General features: G+C 49.8%; 8 protein-coding genes across 8 annotated transcripts; 4 read left to right on the top strand and 4 right to left on the bottom strand.

The window, feature by feature from the left end:
* Nucleotides 1-615: 615 nt before the first annotated feature.
* MRS44_011621 (uncharacterized protein) lies at nucleotides 616-2,172 on the top strand (the record flags this gene model as incomplete). The annotated part of the gene is made up of 1 exon (XM_046283319.2): nucleotides 616-2,172. One exon carries the CDS (start codon nucleotides 616-618, stop codon nucleotides 2,170-2,172), a length of 1,557 nt encoding a protein of 518 aa, XP_046134663.2.
* Nucleotides 2,173-3,504: 1,332 nt separating this feature from the next.
* Nucleotides 3,505-4,532, top strand: MRS44_011622 (uncharacterized protein; the record flags this gene model as incomplete). Its single annotated transcript, XM_046278371.2, has 3 exons — nucleotides 3,505-3,546; nucleotides 3,599-3,688; nucleotides 3,738-4,532. The coding sequence occupies 3 exons, from the start codon at nucleotides 3,505-3,507 to the stop codon at nucleotides 4,530-4,532; spliced, it is 927 nt and encodes a 308-aa protein (XP_046134662.2).
* A 371-nt stretch (nucleotides 4,533-4,903) lies between these two features.
* On the bottom strand, nucleotides 4,904-6,348 carry MRS44_011623 (uncharacterized protein; the record flags this gene model as incomplete). The annotated part of the gene is made up of 3 exons (XM_046283318.2): nucleotides 4,904-5,477; nucleotides 5,533-6,072; nucleotides 6,134-6,348. The coding sequence occupies 3 exons, from the start codon at nucleotides 6,346-6,348 to the stop codon at nucleotides 4,904-4,906; spliced, it is 1,329 nt and encodes a 442-aa protein (XP_046134661.2).
* A 391-nt stretch (nucleotides 6,349-6,739) lies between these two features.
* MRS44_011624 (uncharacterized protein) lies at nucleotides 6,740-8,762 on the top strand (the record flags this gene model as incomplete). The annotated part of the gene is made up of 6 exons (XM_046278370.2): nucleotides 6,740-7,057; nucleotides 7,116-7,200; nucleotides 7,252-7,480; nucleotides 7,535-7,652; nucleotides 7,720-8,211; nucleotides 8,268-8,762. The coding sequence occupies 6 exons, from the start codon at nucleotides 6,740-6,742 to the stop codon at nucleotides 8,760-8,762; spliced, it is 1,737 nt and encodes a 578-aa protein (XP_046134660.2).
* Nucleotides 8,763-9,385: 623 nt separating this feature from the next.
* On the bottom strand, nucleotides 9,386-11,200 carry MRS44_011625 (uncharacterized protein; the record flags this gene model as incomplete). Its single annotated transcript, XM_065619793.1, has 8 exons — nucleotides 9,386-9,458; nucleotides 9,516-9,537; nucleotides 9,596-9,690; nucleotides 9,741-10,067; nucleotides 10,127-10,862; nucleotides 10,919-11,029; nucleotides 11,092-11,123; nucleotides 11,175-11,200. The coding sequence occupies 8 exons, from the start codon at nucleotides 11,198-11,200 to the stop codon at nucleotides 9,386-9,388; spliced, it is 1,422 nt and encodes a 473-aa protein (XP_065475865.1).
* A 348-nt stretch (nucleotides 11,201-11,548) lies between these two features.
* MRS44_011626 (uncharacterized protein) lies at nucleotides 11,549-12,695 on the top strand (the record flags this gene model as incomplete). The annotated part of the gene is made up of 4 exons (XM_065619794.1): nucleotides 11,549-11,783; nucleotides 11,852-12,428; nucleotides 12,479-12,563; nucleotides 12,618-12,695. The coding sequence occupies 4 exons, from the start codon at nucleotides 11,549-11,551 to the stop codon at nucleotides 12,693-12,695; spliced, it is 975 nt and encodes a 324-aa protein (XP_065475866.1).
* A 565-nt stretch (nucleotides 12,696-13,260) lies between these two features.
* On the bottom strand, nucleotides 13,261-14,635 carry MRS44_011627 (uncharacterized protein; the record flags this gene model as incomplete). The annotated part of the gene is made up of 3 exons (XM_046270823.2): nucleotides 13,261-13,470; nucleotides 13,527-14,285; nucleotides 14,342-14,635. 3 exons carry the CDS (start codon nucleotides 14,633-14,635, stop codon nucleotides 13,261-13,263), a joined length of 1,263 nt encoding a protein of 420 aa, XP_046134657.2.
* A 555-nt stretch (nucleotides 14,636-15,190) lies between these two features.
* MRS44_011628 (uncharacterized protein) lies at nucleotides 15,191-19,608 on the bottom strand (the record flags this gene model as incomplete). The annotated part of the gene is made up of 5 exons (XM_046270799.2): nucleotides 15,191-17,222; nucleotides 17,703-17,754; nucleotides 18,001-18,576; nucleotides 18,655-18,960; nucleotides 19,023-19,608. The coding sequence occupies 5 exons, from the start codon at nucleotides 19,606-19,608 to the stop codon at nucleotides 15,191-15,193; spliced, it is 3,552 nt and encodes a 1,183-aa protein (XP_046134655.2).
* Nucleotides 19,609-22,605: the final 2,997 nt, after the last annotated feature.

A 22,605-nucleotide genomic window follows, 5' to 3' on the forward strand; every position in this document is an offset into this window, starting at 1 on the left:
CCCATCCCCACGTCCGCAGGCCTTGTTTTCTAAACCCTGGCGTGGTTGAGCAACCTCCAGACGTCTCAAGCAAACACTGGTCGTACAGGGTGGCTGCAGATATCGCTCTGTGACGAACAAAAGGTCCTACGGTGCTTTTTCGCGCCGCATTAGGATAAGCAGCCTTTCACTCGATCGTGATCGTTGGCAGGCTATCAATTCCTACATTGGACAACGAGTGGTCGATCCTTGCATGAGCTGAAACACGCCTCCGCATCCCTATTGCATAAGTTGGCCTTCCCCCCAGCATCTTTTCTCGCGGCAATGTCCGCGTGAGCCCTTTTCCGAGGATGTTTTCGACTGTATTGCTTTCCACCTTGGCCGCCTTTTCGACTGTAGTTCGGGGCCAAGACCAATCGCCTCGATGCAGATGCGTGAGTACAATCACAAGCTAAGAGAGAATGCCTTACTGAGTGGTCAATCCAGGTCCCTGGTCAAAGTTGCTGGCCGTCGGATGTTGAATGGAAATCGTTCAATCGTGTACTCGGCAGAACTCTCATCAAGACGGAGCCAGTAGCACAATCATGTTATCCAGGAGACACCCAGGACCTCGAAAAGTGCGCCTATGTGAACAAGATGTGGACAGACCAGGATTTTCAGACCTCCCATCCCATTGGTAGGCCTTATCCTTACAACATCACCTGTGCCCCAGTCGATTACGCTGCTGGACAAGAGCCCACCACATGCACTCTCGGCTCGCTTCCCGTTTACGCCGTCCACGCTACATCTCGCGCGCAGATTCGGTCTACGCTCTTGTATGCTCGCCGACGCAACATTCGTCTTGTGATTTCTGGCACAGGGCATGATCTCCTCGGTCGGTCTGACGGGTATGGTGGTCTTGAACTTTGGCTGCATGACTTCAAGAACGGCATCAAATTCCAAAAGACGTACAGTTCGGAAAATAAGTGTACTAGGTCTGGCTGGAAGGGAAGCGCCATCAAAGTCGACGGTGTCTACCAATGGCGCGATGTCAACCAAGTCGCTAAAGAGAATAACGTCATCGCTGTCGGTGGAGGCTCCGTCTCACCTGGTGCCATCGGCGGGTGGGCATCTGGAGGTGGCCACGGTCCAGCAACGAGGAATTATGGTCTTGGTGCTGACCAGATCCTTGAAGCCGAGGTCATGTTAGCTGATGGACGGGTCGTCATCTGCAACCATTGCGAAAATACTGACCTTTTCCGAGCCCTTCGTGGAGGCGGGCCAGGCTACGGAATTACTCTCAGTAGCACCATCAAAGCTCACCCCAACGTCGATGTTGTTACTGCCCATCACCTGCAGATTGCGCCTCTAGAAAAGACGGAGAACAATTCAGATCTTCTGGACGCTATTTCAGTATTGCTGCAGATGCTTCCAGATCTCAACGAGGCTGGCTTCTCGGGATATGGTTTCTGGTTTCGTAATTTCCCTACCGTCTTTGTTGAGAATGCGACATCGGGTTATTCTCACGGCTTTTGGACGATCGGTACCGGCAAAGATGAAGCTGAGGAGGCCTGGGCTCCTGTGCGCAAAGCTCTGTCCAAGTTTGAGAACAAGCTTTTCATCAACGAGAGTTGGGCAAGCTATACCGATTACTGGTCTTTCTACAACGCTGAGTCGGGACTCCATGATCCCGTAGGAGACACTGCGATTTTGACCTCGAGATTGATCAACCGCGAGTCTTTGATTGACTACACCAGTGTACGTGATGGTGTTGAAGTCATCAGCGGCAAGCCTGACGAGTTCCACTCAAACGTTATCCTGCTTGTCTCTGGCGGACAAGTTTTCAAGGACGCCAAGGACAAGACATCTGGTCTGAACCCGGCCTGGCGCAAATCGCACTATGCTCTCATCTCTGGAACTGGTATCTCAAAGACTGCTGGTCTCGCAGAGCGGAACAAAGCCACCCACGAAACTACATTTGTAAAGGGTGCGGCGCTGCAGAAGCTTGCGCCCGACACTGGCGCTTACATGAATGAAGGGGACCGTCATGATCCTGATTTCAAGACGTCGTTTTATGGAGAATTGTATGACGTTCATTTGAAGACGAAGCGCAAGTATGACCCATTCAATGTGTTTTACTGTCCAACATGTGTTGGGTCTGATGCCTTTGTTGAACGACCTGATGGGCCGTTGTGCAAGGCGGAGGGTGATTGAAAGGCGTTTACTTTGTACCGCTTTGTCGTTAATTAATCCCCTTTTATTCCATGTAAGAAACCTCCATTGTGTTCAAAGTTGATGTGTGCCAACCAAAGTTTGGCAATTCGCTGAGATGTTGCATTCAAGCTCTAATCGACCTGATCCTCGCCGGACTCCTCCTATTGACTCACCCTAATAGCCATAACCCCTCTCTTGTTTCTCGTACGGAGGTTGGAGCAATTAAATACCCGATGAGAGGTTTAACCTTTCATTGTAATACAGCTAGGTATAAGTCTTTTATTATAGGTAATATAAGGTTAAAAAAAGGCTACTATATTAGCATCCGGATATAATACTATGATGTGTTGATAATATGTTCTTTATTATAGTTAATGCCTGGCCCTTAATGGATTAACTGAGCTAGAAGATCGAAGATCTTATCTTTAGACGGGTGTACCAACTCGCATTGAATCTCGTTGAAGATACGACCATGGCGATACCGTATACTACACGCAATGGCCTTTTGCACATCCTCCCCGTACTTACACCGGACTTAATCTATCTCGGAGAGTCTCTCAACAATGACGGTGTTGCTCTCCCCCATTTGCAGGCTTGGTATCGGAATGATCTAATAATTCTGGTCCGGAAATGTGGTGGAGGTGCACTTAGTAATAAGTTTGAGGTCGAAATCCGAAAGGGCGAATGGCGTGCAAGACGTGCTGGTGCGGTTGGTGAAGAGGAACTCCCTGGGGACTGGTCGAGCCGTGTGCTCAGTCAGGAGTAAGGGAATGTAGATAAATGATTAGATGGATTGTGAGAGTAGGTCACTGGGATAGCCTGCGATAGAATCGTTGGAAAGCATGGCTATCCTTGGGGATGGCTTGGGATCCGGTGTTCTCTCTCAAGGTAACTCTCCGACGTGATATCCTTTCAAGTCATAAATATGGCTTTTCACACACCATCCTCCGGGAGCCACGTACCACGTCCTTGATGCTTTGTTCCAAGGTGATTGTCTGCTCTTTGACTCTTTGTAATTCGAGTGGGGCGACATGGAACCCCTGCAAGACACCCCTGTTGCTTCCCGAGCCATCCTGTACGAAATGTACGGGTATCCCCAGGCCCCCCAAGTTTGTCAAAGCCCGTCCTCGCTGCCCCTTTGTTCATCATTGACCCTGCGCGCACTGTGAATGTGTGCCAAGGATGAGCTGTTTACACGGTGTGGTACAGTGTGAATCAGAGCATCATGGACAACAAAGGTCGTCACCGGTATAAATCGGCAACAATTTGTTGCTACAAAACCCTCCTCAAGACCCCGAGATTGAATTGAGCGCACACAGTCACCATTTCGCAATGTCCAAGAACGAACCCAAGTTCAAATCCGAGATTCAGCGGGTATTAGCCCAATCCATCCATTCTTGTTAGCATATGTTGATCAACTAAACAGATGATGTATATCGCCGGGGAAACCCAGGACCCCTCGGTCGAGACGATCGCTGTAGTTGAAGAAATCATTCGAGACCAAGTCGTCTTAATGGTACGTATCCGCCCCATCTTGCAATCAGCATCTACTAAATACCTTTCAGCTCACGACTGCCAACGAACTTGCGTCCGGACGCGGCGCGCGCTTCATCTCCAACGCAGACCTGTTCTTCCAGATCCGACATGACCCGGCAAGACTGGGACGACTTATGAACCTTCTCCGATGGAACAGGCTCCGCCTCAAGAGCAAAGCGGAAAGTGACAAGGGAGATGCGGAACTCGCAGCAGTCCAAGATCTGGCTGAGGTTCTCGAAGTCCCTGTCCAAAAGGATAAAAAGAACCAAAAGCGTCCAAAACTGACGCTGCCGTGGGACGTCGAATCCTACTTTTCCGTGCAGCTGCCTGAGGTTGAAGAGACAGAGGGTCTACTTCCTGAATCTAACCAGGCGACTGTCGAAAGGCTCCGTCGCGCGGACCGGATAACAAGGAGAATGACTGCAAAGGAGTATAAGACATGGGCCGAGTCCCGCCGCCGGGCATCCTTCAGCTATCGCAAGAAACAGAAATTCCGCGAATGGTCTGGCCTAGGCGTCATAGCCGAAACCGAGCCCAAGCACGACTGTCTGGACATCCTCAGCTTCCTGGCATGTGAGATGGTACAGAGGTTGACCGAGATGGCCCTGGCCATTCAGGAGAACGAACTGCGGCGGAAGGAGGGAGGATCCAAGTCGTCGGTGAACAAAGTCCGCGAGGGGCTTTTTACGACAGATGATACTGAGAGAGAAGCTGTTGGTGTCGAGCATGTAAGACAGGCTTTCCAGGTCACGCAGTTGAAGGCCCAGAAGAAGCGGCCAAGGCTGCACGGGGGCCTGGAGAAGAGTGGGCTACAATTGATCTAGACGATCAGCAAGGGTTTCGCTAGCAGGGGTGATTTTGCGGTTGTAATAGATTGTACTCCATCCTCGCGTGTATGAAACTTGAGTGACTACTACCCCAATCGGCCCAGGCCCCAAGGCCAGTATGTGAGGTCTGGTCTAACAATACCTGTGTTTAAGCAGGCCAGCATGTATGAAACTTGGCGGACTGTCTACTAGACTAGGTTAAGGCTACCTCTTGAGATTTATAGCGTCCTAGGTAAAGGTTGAAGGTTATTGTTAAATGCCTTGACAGACGGACAGGCACCCGCCGTTAGGAACTCATTATACCACGAAAGAAATACATGCCACAATTATCTCGCCACCCATAGATAAATACATGCGGAATATTACAATCAACACATTCCTGCAGGGCAGCCAATTCCGGTACCGGCTTGAACGCCTGCGATGGCAACAATCGCGTTGATAACCCCCCCAATGCCCTCGCCCGCGATCATACCAGATAGAACAGAGAATAGGTACTCCTCGTAGCTAGCCGGTCGGAGTCTCTTCCAGAGCAACGCGATGATAGCCCCAATCATCATGGCTGTTCCGATGCAAGGTTGCGGAATGACCATCATCAGACCAAGCGTCATAAAGTTTGGCAAGTAGAGGCGGTACTTTTGTCGTTCCTTCACCAGGTAGAAGTGCTTCATGATGGTTACCAAGCAGCCAATAACTGTGATGCAGATGGCAAAGATGCCGGACGACTTGGGGATGGGAAGAGTTGGGCTTGTTGCTGCAATGGTGGCTGCTCTCCATGCGGACACAGATGGGGCTGAGAAGGCACAGGTCTCAGCCGTGATATCCAAGATGCAAGGATAAGCCGATGCAAAGACCAGGAAGATCGCTGGTGCTAGAAAGATTGCAACACCGCTGCCGAGCAGTTGGGCTATCCACTGTGCTCGAGGAGGGGTTCTAAGCAGGAATCTACGAGTTTATTAGCATCACACTGCTTTGTTGAAACATCAGAATGAATACTAACCCAACTCTGAAATCGGCCGTCAGATCAGTTGCCTGATTCGCTACACCGGCCGCAACGGCACCACCCAGGGAGTTGAGAGTCTGAGCCTTAGCTAGAGTCCAACTATCCCCACGGGTCATGCCTCCAAGGACCAGCTGAGAAGACTTTGCGATGGCGGTAAGGGGTGTCATGTCTGTCATTCCGGTGCTCAAAATGGCCAAGACAGTCAGAATGACGGCCATGATGATGGAAACGATGGTCATTGACAAGGGCATTCCCCATTGCAAGCCACAGCTGAGGCAGGTTACAATGATCGATAGAACCAGGCCGCTGATCCACATCCATGGCTTAATAGCCTGTGATTCGTCTGCTGTGTCGTCGGATCTATCATCATATGATTCGGAGTAGCGCTCGATCCAGGTGGCTTTCATGCCAATAGCCTGGCAGGCTGAACAGAAGGAGGCGCATATTCTGTGGGTGAGGACCTTGGCGGCGATAGAGAGGAGTCGGTACTGACATAGTACCTCGACAATAGAAACCGCCACCATTAGAAGGACTCCACTATAACAGAACAGTCTGAGAATATGATACAAGAAGGAGAAGGTGATGGTAAGGAACTTACGGCCAAAGAAGCCAGTACCGCGGGCTGGGCTTGTTAACAGGGTCTTCCAGGTTCATGCTCATGTAAGTCGTAAACTCTTCCCACGGACCAGTGTAGTCTGGGCCCATGATCTTGACACCGCTAGCCACCCCGGTACGGACCAGGACAGGGCCAATGATGCCCCAGCTGATGACGGCACCGGCGAACATGGACGTGGCCGTGTTGGTGCCAACCATCATGCCGGAGCCGATGATGGCAGGTGTCCATTCAAGAAACCAGCCCCTTGGTCTTGTTCGGCGATAAGAGATAAGCTATGTTCTTATCTCTCGGCATGAACTAAACTAGAGCCGGCTAGTCTCTCCTGTCACCGTTGACCTAGTTCAAAGTTTGTCGAGAATTTCCTCAAGCGGTGAAAAAGAACGACGAGAACGCGGGGTATCGAGCTAACTCAGTCAGGCGATTTTTTATTGACGTTGGCTTACGTCTTTGAGTATGTAATTGCTGTCCCATGAGAGAATCGTGCTCCGATTCAAGGCGAGTCTGGGTATATCTTGTGAAGTCGTGGTTGCTTTTTCACCCGAACCTAATGACAAGTCATCGACACGTTGACCCCCCCTGTCCTCCGCCATGTGTCAATTCCACGCCCACGACGTCAACACCAACTCCAATTTCCATGATGTGGTCACCAAGCATACTAAGTTGCAGTTGGCAGTCGAATTTGATCGGAAGATCTTGACAGGAAGCGCAGCCACTACCCTAGAGCCTCTCAAAGCTGAAGGTCTGGACACTGTCATTCTCGACACCAGTTACCTCAACATCCTCAGCGCAAGTGTGGGTGGGGAACAAGTCCAATGGCAGCTGGGTCAAAGCACAGATCAGCACGGTCGTCCACTGATTGTGCAGCTTGGTCGCAGTTACACCCAGGGTGAGATCTTTGAGCTTGAGGTATGTTTTCTGAGGGGGGAGATTGTGAAACACATGATGGCGACTCACAACCCAACAGATTCACTTTGAGACTACCAACCAATGCACCGGTCTCCAATGGTTCAGTCCCGAGCAGACTGATGACAAGTTGTACCCTTTCCTGTGTTCGTTCCCCTCGCATCGCAGCCATGCAGACCATAGCTTACAGTCTCTAGTTTCTCAAGGAGAGCCCGTCCACGCACGCTCCATTTTCCCTTGTCAGGACACTCCTTCTGTCAAAACAACGTTTGACATAACCATCTCTTCCCCATTGCCGGTTGTTGCGAGTGGTATCCCTCAACATGATCTTCTCTTTCCCCCTGTTTCCAACATGGCGGAGACGAAAGAGTACAAGTTTCAGCAAGATGTTCCCACCTCTAACTATCTGTTTGCCATCGCTAGCGGGTAGGTTGTTTTTAAGCCTGGAAACTGTTCTCACCGCTAACACCGCCTTTTCAGAAACCTAGCCGGCGCAAAAATTGGCAAGATGAGCTATCTTTATTCTGCGCCATCGAGCTTAGAAGCAGCTGTGGCTGAGCTTCAACCCGACATTGACGCAATTATTGATGCTGCAGAGGTAAGGTCATGGTAAAACGTTTGGAGCTTGATGTATCAGAGATGGCTAATGCAGTTACGTGACACAGAGCCTCATTTTCACGAACCCCTGGCCGTTATACAACCTCGTCATCCTCCCCAAATCCTTCCACCTCGGCGGAATGGAAAACCCCGTCTTTAACTTCTATAGCGCCACCGTTATTTCTGGTGACCGGGAGAACATCTCTGTCGTCGCCCACGAGTTTGCGCACAACTATAGCGGCAACCTGGTTACAAACTCCTCATGGGAGCATTTCTGGCTGAATGAAGGCTGGACTGTTTATACCGAGCGCGAGATTCTCCGCCAGATCAAGGGCGAGAAGGCAGCTGTCTTTGAGGCCATCGTCGGCTGGAACGAGCTCGTCTATGGCATCGAGTCGTATGGAGGCAGTGAGAGCCCAGAAACGAGCTTGGTTTTGGACCTTCAGGGCAAGCGGCCTGATGATGTCATGTCCAAGATCTCGTATGAGAAGGGATATACATTCCTGTGTTTCCTGGAGAAGTTGGTCGGACGAGAGAAGTGGATACCCTTCATCCCGCATGTGAGTCCAGCCAACCCCTTCCCTCAACCTCGCAGGGTCAAACTAACTGAATTCAGTATTTTAGAAAATTTTCACGAGCAACACTGGACTCGGACACCTTCAAGGCTACACTCTTTGAGTTTTACTCTCATGACACTGCCGCAACGGAGGCCCTCAATTCCATCAACTGGGACGAATGGTACCACAAGCCTGGCTTGCCCCAGAAGCCCGACTTCCACTCTCCAGAGTACGATGAATGCCTCAGCCTTGCACAGAAGTGGATCAATATGACTTCTAACTCACATGCCTTGGTATCTACTACCGATGTCGAGGGCTGGAGCGCTGGTCAACTGAACGTGTTTCTCGATGCTCTTCTGGACTCGCGGAAACCCATCACCCTGGAGTCTTCCCAAATTCTTGGTACCTTGTATGGGTTGAGAAAGTCGACCAACTTTGAAGTCTTGTCACGGTATCTACGGGTCGGCTTGAAGGCCGGGGATCGAGGCCTGTTTGAGGATACCGAGGTATTTCTGGGGGAGACCGGGCGCATGAAGTTCGTCAGACCGCTGTAAGTCGAATAGTTCCCACTCATGACAGCGTGACACTGATTGTTTCTAGCTTCGAATGTTTACAAAATCTAGATAAAGAGTTTGCAAACAAGGTTTTTCATAAGTACGAAAGGTTTTATCATCCAACTTGTATTCGCCTGTTGGAGAAAGTGCTTGGGATTACGGCATGATGTGAGACTGTCGAAGACGTCGGGCTGTATATAGCGGAAGAGAAAACATGATTAGACCCAACATCTTAGCTCCTGCTACTCCGAGTATGATTAAGAAAGCATCTTAAGAAGAGTAAAACTATGAATAAAAGGCATGCAAATACTTGATGAGAGTATCTCTTAGGACAATTAAGTAACCCTTTAAAAGAGTCAGACCTTCATTGTTTACATCTATACCCGTTGCTACTCTGGCCCATGGCCTCTTTTTAACATCATCGAGGACATAGAAGAAGATCGATATCTTTAGAACCGGATCACATATTGCATATCACATTGGTACCAGCGATGACAGGAGCTTGAGATAAAAAGATACCGATTCAACAGTAGAACGATGACAGCTTCATTGCAACCTACAGTGCACGATGATTCTGCCGCTTTTCGACTGGCTATAAGAGCATCTCTACTCCCTCAGCAAGCTTAAGCTCGCTTCTCTTGCCATCTAGCAGCTATCTCCTCAAGGTATAAGCCGTAAACTTTGATTGCATTAAAGCTGCGTCCCATTGTTAGCTCTAAAACCTGGAGAGAGTTTCTTCACTGCAAAACCTACTAGTTTATCTTGTCCAGCTTTTCTGCAATCGCGATCAATATGTCAGTGAGTTTCAGCGTGATTAGCCAATGGCCACGTACCGTTCACAGAATGGATACCATCAGTTGGCCTCCCTACTGGGAGCAGGAGAACATTTTTCTTCAAGACCTTTTTCATGTCCAGAGCGATTGGGATACTGTGGCCAGTTAGCAAGATGTTTTTTCTCGGCACTCAATAAATACAGACCTGCCACCTTCACAAGTGATTGGAGGAGTAACGTCCCAAGTTCGTTCTATGGCCTTGATCGCCGCCTGGTAGTTCCAATGGTCGACGTCTTCATAGAACCAGTCACTCTGGTGCACGCAATCAATGTCAAGCTCATTCTTGCTCTGAAGCTGCTTGAATCTTGCTTCAATATGCTGGCGAACCAGAGCATCCACCTCGTTGGCCTCCATGCGTGGAACTGTCCGGATACTGAACTTTCCGACCAGGGCGGCGGGGATTGAGGTGGTCGCTCCAGGCCCGGGCTTCAGATTCTCTATGCGATGGAGGCTGAGAGACGGTTGTCGCCATCTACATTCGTTTTAGCCATCTCGATGGCCCCCCCAAGCCAGAGGATCATGCGAGCTTACTTGGAAATAATTGTTTCTGCCTTCATTGCATGAAGCAGTCTACCCCCGATCCCCCCATCCAGGGCTTCAGGTGTCAGCGGTAGCTTCTCATAAGACTCTCGCTCTTCATCAGTGACCTCGAGCACAGCATTATAGACGCCAGGAATGAGCAATTTTCCCTGGGGATCCACCAGAGAGCCCATGAGGTTAACCATGTCAGTCATGGGTTCCGAGATTGCGCCGCCAAATAGGCCACTGTGAGCATCTTCTTGGGCGCCACGGATGGCGATCCTGTAGAACAGGACTCCCCTCAGGCCACGAGGAATCGTTGGCTGCGTGTTGCTCGCCCAAGCCACATCGGTCAAACACACGGCATCAACGTCAGAGAGGAACTGGTTTGCTTCGTCTTCAAGGGCGTCGCGGAACCCTACTGAGCCATTCTCCTCCATGCCCTCCAAGAAAAACGCCAAGTTCACCGGGACTTCTTGGTTCGCGTCTTGAAAGGCTTCCAGCATGTTGAGCCAGTTCACTAGCGGGCCTTTGTCGTCGGAGGTCCCTCTACCATGCAGAACTTCGTTACTCTCTGTCAAGGTCCATGGGTCATGCTCCCATCCATCCTGTAGACTGGCTGGCTGAACATCGTAATGGCTGTAGACCATGATTGTGGGCTTATCGGGATCATTTCCGTGTTGGCCAAGGATCAATGGGGGTAAGTCGAGATCTGTTCCAGGTTCTTTACCCAGAGGCTTTAAGCGCACTTGGATACCAAAGGCCTCCATTTCAGCCTTGATCCAATGGGCCATCTGAACTTACAATCAGCAAATGCGGCTTTCAGAACTTGAGCAGGTGGGGGAACCTTGACAGTGTCGGCCCTACGCCCAGGCTCGGAAGACACAGAAGGAATTTCGATTGCGTCTCTGAGCCCTAAATAGTTTCATCACGGTTAGCTGTACACTCATTCTTTGGGTGCAAGCGACTGAACTTACTGTCAATGAAGCGAGCTTGGAGCTTGTCCACACTGGTTATCCATCAGCTGCATGGTTCGGGTCAACCAGGGGAGAAGCAGTACCTTTCGCAGAATTTGACGTAGTCCATCTTGATTCGATAGTGAACCTCCAAGTTCTATAACAAACGGAACTTCTGTATCCCTTCGGTATCGTTAAAACACCAGCATCTTGCATTACCTTTTATCATGGCTTCTGACTCATTTCTGTCGTGCTGATTGGTCAGACACTCCACCTCCAATCAGCGGCGATTTGCTGTGAACTAAAATTGCCTAATCCGGGCATTCTGTACGAGGCCCAATCATGAGCCTTTGGATGGAGACAAATTGGATCAAGCAACCTCTCTTGCAAAGGATCTTGGGCTGGGTATATACTGGGGGGCAAATGGCCTTACCAGGCTCTGTTATCATCTTTTGTCAATTCCATTGCTCTGAGTAACATGAGCGCAAAGCCAACAATTCTCGTTATTGGGTCACCCGTTGGCCTCGTTGCTGATGAAACCTGGGCCAATTTCACCACCAACTTCAATGTCCAATCTTACGATTTTCCGACCAACGATGACTTCCACGAGTCATTGCGTTCTGGAAGTTGCAAGGATGTCGATGGCATCGTGCGCCTTGGTCTTAACCTACCAGAAGGCTGCGAAAAGGTCTTGATCGGCTGGACGCATCGGGGTCTTGCGCATTTCCCCCGAGCCTCAAAGTAATTGTCAATTTCGGTCATGGTTACAACGACGAGGCAGTTGACGACCTTCGTGAGAAAGACATCGCCTTTTTCAACACGACGGGCGGGAGTCAGTCCACGGCTGCCGTGGGAATCTACCTCATTGTGGCCGCTTTCCGTAACCTGAGCCGGTATGAGCGGATGCTTCGCCAAGATCAATTTCTTCCAGCTCTCAGAGACTCTGCCAGAAATGCCGTTGACCCTTTTGGAAAAAGCCTCGGCATCATTGGCATGGGCTCTATCGGGGAGACCATTGCAAGGCAAGCAGCTACGTTGGGCATGAAGGTTCACTCTATAGACAGGCCAAGCCTGCGCAGTCGTCTTGACAAAGAAAAGACGTCGGCGACAGGTCTTCCTCCAGTTGTCCTCCATGACGGTCTATTGAGTCTCGCCCGAGTCGCTGATTGCATTCTACTGTCATGCCCCTATTCGGCCGCAACCCATCACCTTCTCTGTAAAGAGGTATTCAGCGAGATGAAGAGAGGCGTCAGGGTTATTAACATCGCCAGAGGACTCTGTATCGATGAGGAGGCACTCTGTGATGCTATCGAGGAGGGCATCGTGGGTGGCGCGGGGCTGGACGTTCACCATGACGAGTAAGTACCCAAATCGCTGCCACGTGAACATGATCTAACAGAACCTCAAGGCCAAAGGTGAATCCTAGACTACTGGGTTACGACTGTGTGACTTTGTTGCCGCATGTTGGTGGTCTAACAAACGATTCAATGAAGGTAGGTCATATTAACAGCTCAACTCATATACATCTTTATACTGACTATAATTAGAATCATGCTGAGCTTGCCTTGAGCCATATCGTCAGCTATTTCCCTGTTGAATCGACAGGTTCCGATTCAGTTGTGTAGTTGGTGCGGTGTTTTGGCCTGAACATATAGGTTGAAGGGTGGCTGATAGAGATAACCATCGGGAGTGTAAATTTAAAAGATGCTCGGAGAAATAGGCTTCACTTAGATATTGTTCGGATATTCTTGGACTATTCTGGATGAAAATCCCAAGAGATATTAAGACGAATTAACGACGGATGAGGGTGCCTTATGGTGCTTGGTTCATTTGGTGCCAAGTTTCTGCCGGATTCATGTGTAGGGTAGGGAGGTAGGCAGCCGAATAACAAGAAGAGTCATCATGGTGCGTCAATGTTCAAAAGAAATACAATAATTACTAAACTCCGACCATTTTTCACCCCTATAAATCAAATGATACTTCTATTGTGTTGGCAACGTCTAACTTTGCCGTCATGGCTGGCTCTCTCGGTGATGTGAACAATAACCGAAATCGGAAAAAGTTGATATGTTAGGGCAGTAACAAACCTCTTCATCTTGGGGTTTAATGCCAGCTATACACTTAGCGACGTCAATTTTAGGACACTCTAAATGGAATCGATAAAAGGTATGCAATGTTTCCAATACTCCACTAAACCCAGCTCTCGTCTGAACGCGTTTCCTCCTTGATGACATGACCCCACTCATGTTCAACACGCCCATATATGATGTCTTCTAGCCAAGACTTGATCTTTGTGGAATACTGGCAAAATGGAGTCTTTGTTCCGGCGCTTGTAACCGTCATGGGGAAGGACACGTCTGCGTCATCATACCGGATGCATGAAACAGGAGTAATAAACATCTATTAAATGTCAGCACAACGAGGAATAAGGCTCAAGCATCAGGGTGCAAACTTACTGCAGTTCCACTGACAAAGCATTCGACAAGGCGGCCATCGGTATGAGCTTCCGCGATCTCATCCATAGTCAAAGGCCGCTCGACAACCTCCAGCGGCTCGAGCTCAGACCACTGGGACGCAGTGTTCTTTGCCAGCCTTTCCCTAGCAATTTCCAGAACACTCTGTCGGGTAACACCGGGAAGAATGACTCCGGTATCAAGTGAGCTTGTCACTAGTTCCAGCTGTTGTGTGTCCTTTCGTTTCCAGATGACAAAGAAGTTGCTCGCACCCGCCTCTGTCACGTACTTCTCGGGTCCAAACAGCCACAGGGTCTGACCGCATCCCTTCTCACGAGCCCTGCCATGTGCCGCCATAGCTGGTCCATAGCTAGCACCCACCTTGGCGTTGCCGAATCCTCCAGGCCAGGCGCGAATAATGTCGGAACTACTAGCCAGTAGCTTGACTCCAGGGTGTGGTGCCTTGGAGGCTTGTGGGAACAAGGCTGCGAAAAGAAAGAAGAGTGCCTCGGCTGGGACACTGATTCCCAATGCCTCACCACTTCCGATCATGGCTGGCCGTAGGTAGAGGTTGGTGCCAGGCTCTGGCAACCAACGGGGACACTCGGTCGCCACGTAGCTAGTGATGACATCAAGAAGTCCCTGGGGGCTGAATGATGGAAGGGCCACTCTAGCATTGGACCTGAGCATGCGAGCGCAGTTGAGCTGAGGCCGAAACAGACGGAGCTTGTTGTCGTATCCGCGGTACACTTTCATTCCTTCCTATGGCTGGTGTCAGTAAGTTTCAAGCACTCCACAAGAGAAGATATCTCGCTTACGAAGGTCTCAGTAGCGTAATGTAGAACGCTAGCGGTGGGTTCAAGTGAAATCTTGCCGTAGGGCACCATCTCTGCATTTTCCCAGCCATTCTCTGCAGTCCAGCGCACCTTCACCATGTGAGCAGTGGTGGCCTTCTGTGTGAATCTCACAGGATCATCGGCAGCCGGAACCGGGCTTTGTTCACATTCTGGAACAAGGTCTCTGTGCATTCCCTTTGAGCTTAGCTCACCAAGCTTCAGCTGAGAAGCCAGGGCTGAAGCCTCTGGGGGAGTTGCGATGGCGCTGGGGCTCATGATTGTCGTTACTGTTCCGAAAATGCAAAAGATGTATCAAGTGGGCGATATAGAGGTCGTCTTATCTTGGACTGGGCGCACAGAAGTTGAGTGGCAGCTTGAGGGAAGTATTGAGCTTTATGCAATCCACAACCCGACTTAGCCAAGGCTCCCATGAGTTGACAACCCAGGTCCATCGTGTTTATTGCCGGATTGGGTATCTGGGTACGATGCGCTTTTTCTGCGGCTCCACCATATGTGGCAATCAACCACCAGAGCCACATACAGCACAGGACGTTTTCTACGATAGTGATCATGTTACTAACTTCAACGTCCTTTATGGGGGGAGTATTAGATGCCAAACATCACATGTAGCCAATTGCCCCCATAATTAATTTGTCAAGAGGAGCGCCTCAGGAATCACGCTGTGGGAGAACCCAGGAGCATTGATACCACCCAGGATGACTGTAAAGATGAAGTAACGACTCACTGCACATTCCAAGTGATATATATCGTCACTCGCAAGCAAATTAATGAGTCCACCATGAAAACCTCTGATCTCAGCTCACAAAGTCATCAAGGGATTTCTACAAAGTCTATACTCCAGCCGCGTGCACAACGAGAGTAGATCTCTACTGAGAAACGGTCCGATCCATCGTCATTGTCCTGTGGTATGCTATTCTCTTCCAGGTCAACCATTCGTACTTTAATGACTTCCCAGCCAAGCCTCGACCCTCGTTGGCTGTACTCTTGATCAATGTACTCAAGCAGCCTATGAGCATGGCGCACATTCCATATCCCTTCTCTGTCCCGTGGAAACTGAGAGATCCAGTCTTTGATCCACGCTTTTGCTGCTTCGTCGTCGGACGAGTAGTACGCGTTCATTAATGCAGGAACCATTCCGTGACCGTAGGCGTTGCTGGCGGCACAGACGGAGCTAGACACACCAGCTGCGAGACGACAAGCAACAAGAATAAGCTTGCGTCCGTTCTCCGGAAGCTTTCGTCTCACTCCCGGTGAATACTTCATTTCAAGCCTCACCAGTGACACCAGGTAGTGCATGAAGCTAGTGGCAGCCTTCGCTGGGTTGGCAGCGCGGCTGAGCGTCAAGGGGCGAATGATCAATGTAGAGCCATCTTCGCTCAACTTCCATGGGTCGGCATCTACCTCATCTGCAGACGGCACGTCACGGTCATCCAGAGACCGCCGCCATGCTTTCAACTCATCGATAAGGCTCCGTGCTTGCGCGCGCCAGTGACTATCAAGTTGAGGACTTGTCCGGCATTCTTCTTCAAACTCACCCACTCTAGGCAATATGTAGAGTAGCCGATCAAACGAGTCCGTCGAAGTTCTCAGAGATGTTCCGAGCATTGCTGATACGTTTGAGGTTGCAAGGCTATGACAAGCAGTATATGATCGATCGAAGATTTCCAGGTAAGCGGCAATCCGGGAGAATGAGCGGATGATGGACTTCCCGACAGGTAGTTCGCCAACTTGAGAAACGTTGTGGGATAGATATGTCACAGCAGCATGGCTGTGCACATACCAGAGCTTTATTTGCCCCCGGTTGAGCTCAAAATTGGCAAGCAGAAGCAAAGTGGCAAGCCATGCGATGGTGTTCTGGCCCCTACCAGGCGCATCAATCGTGGCAATACCATCGCTCAAATGCGCTGACCGCATATAACCGAGAGCGTCGACAAAGTGATCTAACGCGTGTAGGGCAGCGCAGTCGGCAACCACCTTGGACACAGAAGATGACTGTGACATGTGAAGGGCGGATAAGGCCAGGGCGGCGTGAAAGAAGCCCTTGTCCAACCCACCGATGCCTAGGACATCACGAACCCCGAGGACGGAGAGGAGACCCGATAATGAAGGGTCACACAGATGGTGATAGTAGATCATGTCCTGTGGGAATTTTGCCGTTTCAAACAGACCTGGTGGCGCAACTGATGACGGCTCAGGCTCTTGGACAACGGCTGGAAATGCACACCAACTTGTGTCGGTCTGTTGGTCGGTCCACTCGCTCGAGGCCGGAGAGTTTTGGATAATTGGGAAAATCGACTCGATTCCCGTGATTTCGAATCGAGCGGGGTGTGTTGTCGAGCCAGTGAGTTGTTGCTCGGGGCTGTCAACAAGAGGGAACCTCTCGAGCTGTGTTTCGACAAGAGCAGGCACTGCTTCACGGCTGGATACTGGACTTGTGGTGGCGTCGATGAGTCCATGGTCTTGGGAGGCTCGAATTAAGGCGACTGAGGGATTGAGAAAGGGTTCCACGGCAAGAGAAGATGAGGTTGCAGAGTTGTTGACAATCCTTTGTTGTTCAGGGTCTGTTTGAGGACTCTGATCTGGATCAATGTCCTGAACAGTTGCTGGGGCATCGTCTCCAGGCGCGATGGAATGTGGAGACGCCTCTATTTCGCCTGCGCAAGGGAGTATCGAAGTCGACAGCCGGCCAGTGTCTGGCGGAGGAGTCGGATGGGTCGACGCCTGCCCTTGATCGCCTCCGAGTGTCGGGGTCCCTGGTGTCTCGTTTGCTGCCTGTGGAGACGTCTTGTCTCTTTCATTTCTCAGGTGCTTGTTCCTCAGCAAGTCTGTCTGGTCTCTGAACCTGAAACGAGTAACGTAGCCCCCGCATTGTAGCCGGAGCCGGGTACACTGAGCGATATGAGCGAATGGAGCAAGCCAGAGTAGAAGATGGGGTCATACATTAGAACAATGTGGTTTGGCCTCATCACACTTGAGACGACGTGCCCGGCAAGTCACGCATCCGCTACGTTTTCTCGAGGCCACGTTTCGCTTTCGAGGCATATTCATTATCGCTTGCCTGATGAAATGTCTCCGTTTTGCAATGCATCCTCCAGAAAACTGCAGGCATGTGGATTGAACTGCTCCTGTTGGTGATGCTTCGAGTGGAGGGCCATGGTGGAAGTCACACTAACTGCATTAGGCAGTTTTATACGACCACGATAACGATAGCTTAGACACGTTTTGCACTGAGTCATGCTCGTGTTATAAGTGGGTAGATCTTAACGGACACCGATTGGTCGAGTAGATAAGCCCACTTACACATCGCTCTCCCTCTTCTTACCTTTTCACAGCTAGAACCCAGGTCCATACGAGGTAAACTAGGCCGAGGTTAACTGACACCAGTAGCTTTATCGAGGTCCATTTAGTAATTAAACTATCGCATGTTACTTGAGAGATATTCACATTCTCTACGCCAGGGTCAGCTCTTTGACACTGCCTTTGTGTCTTTGTAGAGGTGAACCTTTTCACTTATGCTTTGTATCTTGGTATTTGGACTCGATAGAATGTCTGAATATTAAAATAAAACCATCTTCAAATTGTCAATGCTTACAATCAGGTCCTCCTCGCGGTCCATCTACCCTTTGCTCGAATCCTTGCTCCAAAGTAGAAGAATATCCAAGGGATAGGGAGCAATGCCAGTGCCACATAGCCAGTCAGGTTAGAGGCATTCTTGATACCCAGCGCCGAGTACATCTTTGGCACTATAGGCGGAAAGATGCTGGCAAGCATGCTCCGCATAAACGTGTTAGCAGCAACAGCGCTCGCTGCATACTTCGGAAACGTATCTATCTGGTAGCTTATGACTGATTGAAAGATGGTGAAGAAGCCTAGACCCATCATTGTTGCGGCTATCATGGGGACGATCCAAGGGTAGGAGTCGGGATCGGCAGTGTTGCCAATTATGAAGAGGCCAGCCATGAGGAACACTGAGCCTATCATCATTGGAGGAAGGCGATGTTCAGGAGTTCCGCGACTGCTGTTAGCCTTGAGACGAGCCACGTACCATCTCGAACACACGGTATTGACAAGTGAGCCTAGGCAAGCACCGATGAAAAGGCATAGAAAAGCGAGGCTGCCGATCAGAGAATTCCACCCTCGGGCTCCCTGGAAAATTCTTGGAAAGGATCCAAGGTTCAGATAAACGATGCCGTAGACTAAACACCTCAGTAAAGTCAGTCCTTAATAGGTTCTTCGATCGGCTGGATGAGCCCGCATTCTAGAATATGACGCACCAAAACTTGCATGTAAAGCAGAGAAAAAGCAGATAGGCGTCATCAAGAGCTGGATCGGTCTGATCACGAATTTGGTGACCATTTCTCTGAATGTAGCATCCCGCTCCTCATGCTGAGCGTGGTATGACCAGTTTCTGGTCTCCAAACGAAGCCTGCGGGCCTTGCGGACAAGGAGAACGGGTGGGTAAGACTCGTTGATAAAGGCAAAGTCATGGACAACCATGACGGCCATGATTATGCCGGTGATGAGCTGCGTCCAACGCCAACCCAACCCAGCATACATCACACCTCCACCAACAATGGGGCCTACAAGCACAGATTAAGTGATTAGGGACCGTTACTCAAAAAGTGCATGAGATATCACTTACCCAACACAGGTCCACCGATAACAGCCAGAGCATAACCCGTCAAGGCGAGCCCTCGTTGTTGCGGCGAGAACATGTCCGCAAGCACGCCGCCGGTGATACACAGAGGTGCACTCCCAAAGAAGCCCGCAAAGAACCGTGTAATTAGCAGCGTCTGGGTATCCTTGGCAGCCGCAGTGCCAAAGGTAAAGCAGACAGCTACAAAATATGGCACAGCCATAGGAAGTTTCCGTCCATAGAGCTCACTGACGGGGGCCCATATCAGAGGTCCGAATGCGAAACCCATCAAGATCAAGCTCGTCCCTAGACTTGCCACCTCTTCTGAAATTTTGAACTCCTTCATCAATTCATGGATTCCTGTTGAGAATGAAGCCGTGGAAAACGTCGAGCCCATGGTGCTAAGCCCATAGAGCAGAGTGGTGCATACTTTTCGCTTCAGGGGCCAGTTTCGTGGATCATAGGGGTCTTGCGGGCTGTCAAAGGTGACGACAGCATCTTCGACTGACATTCTGTCCGATGGCGTTGGAGATGTGTCTGTCACATTTCTGTTGGGTGCGACTGCTGTGTTGGCGAATTTCTCTGGTAGCATATCGGCCAAATAGTGACAAAGAAGCCTCGATTAAACATGAGATACTAGATTTCTTGAAAGAAAGGTCGGTAGTTGAAACACATTTATTGATGGCGGGCTGAAGGTGCCTATAGAAACCAAGCCAGGGTAGGAATTACCCAAAAAGGCAACATTGTACGGCCTGCAAGCAGCTCCACCACCAAACGACCCACCTGGTGATGAGAAACAGTCATAGAAACAGAGAGCGTCAAGCACGGTAGCAAGGAACACAAATTCAAGCAAGGGAACAATAAAGCCCTGTTCTCAGTATAGTTTGCCTCGACTGCTAGCTATATAAGACCCATAGCGGTAGAGCACCTCGAGCGAACAGTGATCTCTAGTTTAGACTAGGGGTTCAGCCAGAACGCATGTCTTCGAAGTTCAGCAAAGCCCCCGAAGTCCTGACCAGTCAAAGTCCAATTTGGATCATTGAAGAATGACTGATATTGATGAAATAAATCCTCCAGAAGTAGGTCAGCTACTAGGCTGCCCGCTGTGGACCATCACTGGCTCCATAGGAAACCACATGACTGCATTGTTGTTCCACATAGAGATACCCCAAGGCTGATCTTCACGTAGTGGCAGCAAGTGTTGGCTTCGGCAGCCTGGGATTCTTGTACTCCAGACTCCTGAGGCCCGAGATGTAGATCGAATACTTGTTTCAGGGACTTGCAAAGTCACTGAAAGATGGTCCCAGGCACCCTAGACTTCTCGAAACTTCTCCCTCGCAAATATGTTGCCACGATCAGCGAGGTACTGCAGCATATCCATGGCTTCTTGCAGACCCGGCGAGGGATTGATTCTATTTTCTGGCTTGCATGCCGAGTCAAAGATCTTAGTAAATAGCATAATAAATACTGCTGAACAGATAGCATCACATTCTAACCCGTGTATAGCTAAACTTGGGTAGAAAATGTTGCTAGGGATCTAGACGCTATACTGAATCTCTTTTTTAAAGCCATTGCATAAATGACTGTAGAGATGGTAGGCGAAGCCGGAGGGCAATCATTAAATGAGATCGACATTAACGGGTTTATGAGAGACCAAGACAATATATATCGGTTCAAGAAGGGCATTTAGAGTTGATAACATTTGGAATAAGAATCTTAAGGAGATTAAGATCAACATATTCTTCTTCCTTTTAACCACATCCTTAAAAAGAGCTAATCAGCCACAATAGCAAAAGACAGAGTTATGTGATGCAGGATAAGCATGCAGAAAGCCAAAGTGAAACCCTTCCCGTCCGCAACAGAGTTAAGGCCTTACGCTGCGGCCATTTTTGATGTTGAGTTTTGATGCTGTCATGTGTTCATAACGCTTTCTAGAGATAAACAAGGCATGTCAATCCCAACCACAAACCCTTCAGCTTCAATCACGCCATCACCATCACCATCGACCAACAGCCTCGAGTAAACAGCTTCGAGTAAACAGCTTCGAGTAAACAAACACCCTAACAAGATGTCGCCATCAAAACATCCATCGCTACGACGTCGAAGTCCCTGGGAATACATAACCTCCACTCCCGACTCCATAGCCGAGGATCAGATGCCCCTTCTGTATGCCGATGGCACTGGCAAGGCTGCTGAAAGCCCTCGGTCTTTAACTCCCTCGACGACCCTACGTCCATCGATCGATCCTCGACAGCGCGTCTCACCGTCATGGTATCTCAAACCCTACTCTTCCCTTCCCGATACCCACAGTCGAGTCCAATACTGTGTGCCTTGTCAGCAGGCAAGAGCATCACGTGGCTACATTGAACGAGTCGCCCGTCTGTTTGACCGCTTATATTGCGCAGGATGTCAAACTGAACACGCTGCCCTCTTCTTTTCTCATGCTGCCCGAAAAGCCAAGCCACGGCGATGCATCGCACATGAGGGCTTTTACACCATCTGCCCACACCTTAAACTCTCACTGCAAGACATGAAAGCAGCGAAAGCGAGGCAAACAGACTTGGAAGTACGCTGCCAGGAACCCACATGCCTTTGCACGGAGGCAACTATCACCTATACGCCGGATTATGTTGCGGTCGCATGGAGCAAAACATGTGATACTTTCTTAGACCGTCACACAGCCGACAGTTTCTTAGACCGTTCCACACCCGAGCTCCAGAAGCTATATCGGTCATTTCCGCCATTATTCTGCTCCCATTTTCAAGTCTCCCCAGAACGGCTGTTTCACCTAGAACAGTCTGTTGCTTCTTTAAGCGGCCGATGGTATACCTGCAATCACTGCCCTACTTCTGTGCATGTTACAGCTGATGGAGGGTCCCGGAAGATTGCCTCATCTTGCCGCTTTGTATGCTACCTAGAAGAAGATGTTGAAGAGATGATGCAAAGATGGATCGGACTGCTGGACCCAGATACCTACGGACAATTTGAAGATCCTGATACGAAGCATATCACGTGGTGTGATGATAGATCCTGTGCCACAACATGCGAGCTGGCGGCTTTCTCGGTGTCAATCTTCGTGACAGGAGCTTAACCTGGCAACTCGTTCCGCAGTTCATATGGGGCAGGGATGGATCTTTTTGATTCGATAGTAAACTGGAAATTCGGCATTGAACGTCTAGAGTTCCATTGGAGAGAGGGTTACTCTTGGAAGGCGTGGGCAAAGGACATGTTGGGGTATCGTTGGAACGCGCGCGAGCAGGCTCGGTCTTCTGACTCAGTTATCCCATCATGGGCCGGGCTTCAACTATAATAAAGAACACATTATCAACACATCATAGCATTATATCCCAATGCTAACACAGTGGCCTTTTTTTTAGTCTTTCTGCTGCCTGTAGTAGAAGACTCATACCTATCTACATTATGAAAGGTACTAGTAGACTCGTCGTACTCATGCTCGCCTACAGCTTTACCGTCTACGCAAAGCGCAAGGATTGGGCCAAGATAAAAGCGACTATCGGCTGTCATAAACTAGGTTGGGTCCTTTGATCTCATCATAACAAGTGAACAGAGACTGGAAAGCATCGTAAGA

The sequence above is a fragment of the Fusarium solani genome (assembly GCF_023522795.1).
Source record: "Fusarium solani strain SB1 chromosome Unknown bctg00000007, whole genome shotgun sequence".
Classification (NCBI taxonomy): Eukaryota; Fungi; Ascomycota; class Sordariomycetes; order Hypocreales; family Nectriaceae; genus Fusarium; species Fusarium solani.